Consider the following 8,510-nt stretch of genomic DNA (forward strand, 5'->3'; position numbering starts at 1 on the left):
ATAAGCTGGGTTGGAAGGGACCCATCAGGATCATCAAGTCCAACTCCTGGCCCTACTCAGAACACCCCTGTCACACCATGTGCCTGAAACCATTGTTGAAATGCTTCCTGAACTCAGGCAGGTTTGGTGCTGTGACCATTTCCCTGGGGAGCCTGTTCCAGTGCCTAGCCACCCTCTGGGTGGGTATCTTTTCCTGGGAACAAACCTAAACTAGCCCTGACCCAGCTTCATGCCATTTCCTTGAGTCCTGGTTAGGAGAGTGAAGAGATTGGTACTTGACCCTCTGTGAGCAAGACAAAGCACAATTAAAAATAAAAAAAAACATTATCCACACTCCTGGAAGGTTTCTGGTAAGTGTTTATAACTAAACCTGTCTTGCATTCCTTACGTGACTGCCAAACAGAAGAGATGGATAATCAAGTTTTGTGTGCTCATATAAGGATGCCTAATATGCTTTAACCTTCTTTCTTCCTCTCTGTTGTTAAGCATCAGTAATGTTAAAGCTAAACAGCTGGAAGCAGTTTTATCACTTTGCAACAGTGCCTGCCCATGTACCACAGGCAGGGCCTTCTGAAGCCAGGGAATGCTGGCAATTGCAGTTCAGGCTTTTTTTGTTCACTGGGACATCACGCCTTTAACCAATCTAGACTGGTGAGTTAACAAGTGAGAGGGACCTCCTGTTGTCTTCAGTGGTTTTTACTTCACAGCTTCCAGAAGAAATGATTACTACTACAAAAAACAAAACAAAACAAAAAAAAACACCCCAACCCAAAACCTCAGCACAGCACTTTAAGAAGTGCCTGTAGAGAGTATAAATCAAATTAGACAAACCAAAAGCTTTCAAAAAATCATACCTATTAGGTCATTTCCAAAAATAACCTTTGTTTTTTTTCCCACAAAAAAAAACAAAGTTCATTTTTGGAAATGTCCTAATAGGTATGATTTTTCTGAGATGCTGATGTAGGAATAGTCAATATAAATAGCCCAGGAAGAAATGGAACAAATGTCAGCTTCACCCTTGAAAACCAGAGAAATATTCTGATAACCTAATAACACATTTGTCTTGTTCTGAGCTTAGATTGCTTAGTAAACTTGAGCTGTCCAGGAAACAGCTGTCCTGTTTCCTCAAAGCTGTGCTTGTGCATTTGGTTGACTTTAAGTCTAAAACACATAGATCTTAGAAACTGCATGTGGTTTTTAATAGATACCTTTGAGCACAGGTTACAGTGTCTTCCCAGCTGGTAATTAACTGGTTAGCTTAAACCCATTTTCATCTGGTTTGCATGTAGGGTGTGGTGGAGTTTCCAGTGTGTAACACTGGGTGCTGTGCTGGACAATGTTTTTAAGTGTTCATCAATAAATAATATGTTTGAAGTAGGTAAGAAGTCAGTTCTTTGTAAAGTTTCACAGTATAAGGACACTGAAATCTGTCATCACCACTTTAAGCAAACACTACCTTGTCTTGTAAATTATTTAGTAAAAGCCTAATTAATAATAGCTGTGGACAAACAGATTAATCTCACCTAGGGATTGCTTGCAGCTGTTGGATCACTTTCTCAAAATCTTGCCAGTAGTGTCCAGGATCCAAAAAGGTGGATTTTGTTCCACTGAGGTCCACAATTGCTTAATGCCCATTTCAGCGGGCATCTTCTAGGAGCAAGGACAGGAGTGCTGCCTTTATAGGCAGAAATCTCTTCTATGTTGTTCATTTAAGTCTTGATGTACCTATACACTGAGCATAGGTAACATGATTTAGCTGTTGTGTGATGTAGCACCAATATGTGTTGATGTTACTAGATTAGCTGTAAATTTTGCTAAGTATGTGCAAGAAAATAATTTTTGTATGCCCTAAATTTGCTGGATATTAAATCACTACCAGGAAGACCTTAGAGGAGGAGAAATGGATGGAATTCTGGAAGGGGATGTGGTAGGGGTGAACTTTGTTCTTCATCTGGCTCCTGGTTGATCATGGACACATGGCTCCCTTTTTTTCTCTCTCTTTTCCATTTGCTAAATGTAGCTGATTACCTCTTAGAACAGCTTGAAATCTCCTGATAGAAATAACAGCCAATTCTTATCTAGGGTTATTATTCAGTGAAACATCTGTACAGAGTGCTGGTAACGATGAGGCATAATTTTAGTTATTCCCAGATAAATCCCATGTCCTTAGCCATGACTTTGCTGTTCTGTTTTAGTATCTCACTGACTTGTTTTTAAGTCTTAAGGTCTTTAAAACAGACCAGGTACTTTCACTTCATTGAGCATCTTCATTGTTCTTAAATGCCAGAGATTTAGGTGGTAGCCTTGAGTAAAGCATGTAAAAAGCAGGCACAAGAATCATGGATTTGCTGCAAGAATAACTTCAGAAATGGTATTAGCAACAGCAGTGTGTGTGAATGTGCTACATGATGAGGGGAGAATCCCAGTTAAAGTGTTGTTGCTAAACAAGTGACAAAGACCTTGCAAACAGTATGAGAATCTGGGCCAACTATGGTTATATTAATAATAAAACAGATCTGGTCTGCTACTTCCTACACACGGGATTTTTTTCACCTATTGTCATTTTTCTAACTTCAATTTAGTTTGTGTTGGTTTTTTTTCCTCCAGCATTTACTAAATGCTGTCAAGAAACTGGTGTTCTGATGGTGGTGAAGTGTCGGCAGGAGAACGCAGCACTGAAGGACTGTCTGGTTGGCTAGTAAGTCCCTCCTGAGTTTTTGCTGGGCTTTTGTGCATGGCCTGTACTAATCTAGAAATGTTAACTATTCTGAAAAGGGCTGTGCAGGTTTAGGGACTTGGATGTATTTTCTGAAAATGGTATCATTGCTTTATTAAAACCGTGCTGGTCAGGGCCCTAACTGACAAGATTTTATTTACCATATGAATCTATGGCTACAGAGACTCTCCTCTTGATTACCTGGGGACAGTTTCAGCCCAGAGGACCTGCAGCCTTTTATTTGCTCTAGTACATCACAGATGTGGGGACAGGGGCACACAGTGAAGCTTCTTCATAGTCTGTTAGTAAGACAGGAAAATTTTGTTTTCATTTTGCTTCTGTTTTTTAAGATTTAGTCTGTCTTGAAAGTGTCCTGCTGTTGTGAACAGCAGTAGCAGGAGCAATGGGAAATTGTTATGTATGAGAGGTCAACTCAATGCCATGGTGGATTGAAACATCTTTTTTGGAAGTCCTAATTTACCTCCAGTGCCATTAGGCTGAAGTGTTAGATTCTTGAATTTGCCAGGGTGAGGGCTGCAAAGGTTTTGAGTTTGACTGGGGGGAAAAGGAGGTTGGTTTGATTTTTGGTGTGTCCTGCTCTCTTAAACCAGCAATTGAGATTAAAAATAAATGCCTTTGAAATAGTGACAGTTATTCTCAAGTATTTAGGAACTGATGAAACAAACATCTGCAGCCAGGCAAGAATTTAGGCCTAACTGTAGTCAGAACTTGCTTGAGTTACTCAGTTTTATTTATCTGTTCCTTCACCTTTTGAAAAAAATAAAACAAAATGCTTCTGACAAAAAAAAAAATACTTATAGTGTTGAATAGTTATACTTCAAAAAATTATGAAAGGAATTTAATGTAATGATCAAGGACCTTGATCATTACACTTGAACCTATTCCCAGTAGTTACGTGGATATATTAAAAAAATAAGTCATCTCCAGCAGCTTCCCATGCTGAGGAGGATAACAGCAAGTGAATTCCTCAGCTGAACTTAAATACCAAATATATTTCCCTTTTTCTGCCTTTCCTCTTGGTGGCTTCACTATAGAGGCTTGAAAAGGAAAGTTATTTTACTGTTAAAGGCAGACAAGTTTTCTTTGGGTGTGGAAGGAAGATCAGTTATGAGTGGTACTCTTGCAGTATCTGTTCACTATTCCAAGATGAAAAACAATATGTATTTTTCTGTCTTGTAGCTATTCTGATCCATCATTCTATGAAGAATGCAAAGCAGAATATTTGAAGCAAAGAGAAGAATACAGAGCAACTGGAATTAAGAAAAAAAGACAGAAGTTTACTCCGAATGTGTGATTAAAACTTAAAATGAACTTTTTTTAATATGCAATTTGGATTTCACTTGATTTAAACAGACTTAAATTGTCTGTACCACTCTGTGTGGAGTTTACTGAAATACACAAAATGAGATAGTGAATGGAGAATAAAATAATGTCTGAAATTAAGAGTCAACTTTAAAACTTCTTGTAATTAAAGATCTACAGCATGCTGTCACAGTTTGCAAGATAGGTGGCAAAGGTGTGTTCCTCTATCTGAACCTGAGATTTTGTTACCAGTGTACAATTTGGAGTTTACAATTCCAGCATGTCCATTTGAAATTTAAAGCCTATATCTAGCTGCATGAGCCAGGCTACATAAAAACATAAGGGTGAATAATTTGTGTTGTGTTAACTGATCACAGATAGGGTATACACTGAAGTTGGTCTGTTAGTCATCACCTGAAGCTGACTGTATGGAGATGCCCTTACTAGAAGAGAGGGGTGGCAAATGTAGAAGAGCTCCTCAGACCAATGTGAATTACCCTTTTCATCAAAATGTTGTCAGATGAGAGCCTGGCAGTACTTGTGCCTGCACTGTAACTCATTTTTAAGTCTACACTGTGACTCACTTTCAAGCCTACACTGTCTGAAGGGATGGAAAGGATGGATGCCTTGCGCTTGTGCATGGCCCAAACTGAGCATTTCAACTCTAGGTGAGAAAGTAATCTCATCCAGACCTTCCTTGAGAACAGGGAATAAGCTACTATGCTTCAGGAGTGAGTAAGTGACTGCACTTGCAAAATTATCCCAGGTAGAGGTGAATAAACAACTAAACCTGGCATAGAAGATGCAGATCACCTTGCAGGAACTAAGCAGGTCCCTAATTTGAAAAGAGAACATAAACGGTCTTTTGTGTACTGATACTTGAAGCTGCTTAATTGTAGTTCATTAATTAAATTATTTAAAAATTAATTGTACTTACTTAAATGGCTTCACTTATGGCTTCACTTAGTTTCTAAAACTTTCTATTAGTATCACTGTTTTGGAGTATTGTCCAAACATTCTGAAATAAACTCAATCCTTTAAATGCACGGAAAGGCTGCACTTAAACTTGGCTACTTTAAAGCCCTGATTGAAGAAGGAAAAAAGTAATTTTCTGAGTAAGGGTAGCATTTGAGTGTTCCATTAGAAGAAGCAACTTTGTACTTGTTTATTTTAATACTGCTTCACCACAAACAGCATTCCACTATTCAAGGAAGAAACACTGACACATGTATATGAAGCACTTAATGCTGCAGGTTAATAATTGCCCTTTGTGCCTGTTACTGGAATAATCATTAATAATCTTGCTTCAGTAGATTGGGTGGAGGACTGGACTTGTGAGTGACAAACTGAAAGGACTTGTGAGTGACAAGGCAGATGTGTAGCATTCTGTCCTGTTAGGCAAACTTAAGTGGTACTCAGCTCTAAAAGTAACCACCTTGAAACAGCTTATGTGGAACAGTGTCCTGCACATGTTCTCAGCTTATCTCAAGCATTTTGGAAAACCAAAATATTCCTAATTAGTTGTTTCACTGTATGTATTTTAAAAAGGAGGAAATTTAAAATAGATGGTGACATGTATCTTTAATTACAATGACTGTTCTTCTGTCCCACTATGAGAATCTGCTATTTTTTCAAGCTCTGGAAAGCCAGCCTGGGTGTTTGAAAGTGTTGGCAAAAGCCCTTCCCCAGAGGACTGGGGTGGGAGTGAGCATTCTCTTAGGGGCAGTGCTGGCTGCTGCCAGTGGTGTGTGCCTGCACTGAGGGCTCACCTGGGTCATGCTCAGCTATGGCTGAGGTCTGAGTCAGACAACAGCACCAGCCATAGAGGTTTCTTTTTCTGGCTCAGCAGAAATTGTGTGCAGCACATGAAAGGGAGCCCCAGTGCAGTGACCGGGACGGCAGGGGAGGAATGGATGTGTGGAATGGAACAAAGCTCAGGTGAAGCTGCAGGTATAGCTCCCCATCCTTCAATACAGCCTGTATGTGAACAGCAGCCACAGCTGACATCAGCACTGATATCACACCTGAAATTCCACATACTGAATGGTGCTGTCGGCCATTTATTTCTCTTTTCTTACATCTGGCTTATTGGAGCTCCTCTCTTTACTCTGGTATGCTCTCAGAGCAGGGACTGGCCCTTGGATCATGCATCAGCTGCCTCTATAATACACCTCTGGCCTTACTTAATGTGATGTTCCCTCGCTTTGAATTCTTGGTTTCACACCTTTAATTTTCTTAGTATCTTCTGCATATCCTGTACTTGAATTGCATTTCCATCTTTTACTTAAAGTTTAAATAAAAGAATGAGTACCATGACATGACAAACTCATACCACTGAATTACTTTCGGTTTTGGTTTTGTCTCAGCCATAAACATTCCTTCCTACTCAGGCTAATTGGAGTCAGCCCTGGATTCTACTTAGTGTAAGAAAACACAGCACAGGGGCCTATCTGTCCTCTTCTGAGCACTGGGCAGGCACCAAAGACACCCCCATTTTTTAATGGAGGCTGTATTAAAGGTCTCATCAAACTCCTGAGGGGAGCCCCCTACTAATGGAAGATATGAGAGGAAAGAGGGAGAAGGTGTCACATACTTATTTAAAAGTTTGCCTTCGGAGGGTAAAACCCAAACTCAGAGGGAATATGAGGGGCAGTTTGTAATGCACAGGGTTTTCAAAGGGCAGTGGAACAGCCACTGCAGTCTCAGACAGCACTCAGAAATTAACCTGCAAGCCAGAAACCCATTCTGCTCCACATTTAGCACAGCCATACTCCTCCTCAGGTAATTCCTGCAAGTAATTCCTTTGTCCTGTTTACTCTGCTGATCAAAAAATGATCAAATACACTTGCAGTGTAAGTGTTCCACCTAGTTAAAAATTGGTTCAGTAACAGTAAGCACCTGGGTGTTTCTTGCATGTTTTTCCCTAGATCAAACAGCTGTACTCAAACATGATCATCTTACCACTTTAATTACTGCTATCTTAATGTTTGACTTACTCTCTTCCATCTTAAATTAAATTAATTTTGCTGGACAGTTACCACAGACGGTGGGGTTTTTTAATGGTCCAACTGCAACTCAGTTAAAATTAGTGTTTGCCTTTACTGCTGGTCATAAAAAAATAAAATGCTTTCATCAACTGCCCTATGTTCATACATTTGCAAGTAGTAACACCACTCTCCCTAAAGAAATGGACAAAACTCTGAAAGAAACCCTCAAAAAGTAATAAAACCTAAAAAAAAAAAAAAAAAATCAAACCCCCCACATGTCCTTTTTTACACTCAAACTAGACAGAGACTCAGGGAAATACCTTACACCTCTGCAACCACTGTCCTTCACAGGCCTGTCTGGAGATCAGAAAACAACAGAGGTGTCAGTCAGGTGCCAGAGCTCTTCACTCTACCAGCCCACAGCATAATTAAAGTTGCAGTTGTCTCAGCGCAGGAGTGGCAAAGTCTGCTGCAAGTTGGTTTTGGAGGAAAATTCAATCTGCTTTGTCCCACAAGTATAGTTCATGTGATACTTACATGGGCCTGTGTTTCATCACTTGGAATGGGTATTGTTTTACTGAAACTCCACCATATGTCTTGTGCTGCTCTTGTCTTTTTCCAGCTGTAAAAATTGGACAATGCATCACAGCTAATTTGGGGCTTTGCTTTCTTCAATATGGCTAGTTCACATGTGAGGAAAACTGATCAGCTGTACACCACTAAACTGGCAGGGAAACTTAAAACTATCAGATTTAAAAAATACTTAAAATTAACCAAACAGTACAAGTTTACATGTAAGTTATTAGAAGGTTCATCCAACTCACCAAATACCCAAATACATAATCACCAGGTTGCCATTTAAATGTGCAAAGCAACAACCTCCTCCTGCCCCAAAAGCTGGCTTTCATTTCTGTTAAATGGAGTTAGAGCTTTCTTAAATTAAAAATTGCCAAATCGGTGGAGGCTTTAAAATGTTCAAAGTTTGCATTCAAGTTAAAATTTTCTTGGGGTCATCTAACATACTTATTTGAGAGCTTTGGTCCTTACTATATGCAGTTTTACAGTTTTATGTAAGACATGCACACTAACACCAGAACCCCGTTATTGCAGCTACTTCTCCATGTAATTTGCTGTCACTGATAAAAAGATTTCACTTCTGAAAATAGAAAAAGCACTGTAAGCCACTAGTGGCATGGATTTAAATGACTTTTCCATCTTCACTCAAAATCTGATTGTAAGCTTCAGACCCAACAGATGCTTCACAAGCCAGCGAGCTCCCAAGCGACTCCAAGTCTGGGGACTTCCTCTTCAAATGTTACAGCCTGGACATGGCAGTGAGTGATTGGATTGGAAATGCTGCCTGCAGCAAACTCTCTGGCATCAGTCCCTCTTCTCCCTAGTTAGCAGCAGCACTCCTCAAGTCCCTCTCATCAAACACTGCTGCTTCCTTCTCCACCCTGGGAAGGAGCACAGAATATAAAACT

At 39.8% G+C, this 8,510-nt stretch overlaps 1 protein-coding gene across 1 annotated transcript in view; it reads left to right on the top strand.

Annotated features, from left to right (window-relative positions):
* The window catches only part of CMC1 (C-X9-C motif containing 1), a 42,364-nt gene extending 38,184 nt beyond the window's left edge, over nucleotides 1–4,180 (top strand). The window contains exons 3-4 of the mRNA XM_059846650.1: nucleotides 2,608–2,698; nucleotides 3,917–4,180. Of these exons, the coding sequence (XP_059702633.1) occupies nucleotides 2,608–2,698; nucleotides 3,917–4,031 (206 nt within the window). The 3' untranslated portion in view covers nucleotides 4,032–4,180. The remainder of the gene's footprint in view (nucleotides 1–2,607; nucleotides 2,699–3,916) is intronic.
* The last annotated feature ends 4,330 nt before the right edge of the window (nucleotides 4,181–8,510 follow it).

Source organism: Haemorhous mexicanus, chromosome 1, assembly GCF_027477595.1.
Source record: "Haemorhous mexicanus isolate bHaeMex1 chromosome 1, bHaeMex1.pri, whole genome shotgun sequence".
Classification (NCBI taxonomy): domain Eukaryota; kingdom Metazoa; phylum Chordata; class Aves; order Passeriformes; family Fringillidae; genus Haemorhous; species Haemorhous mexicanus.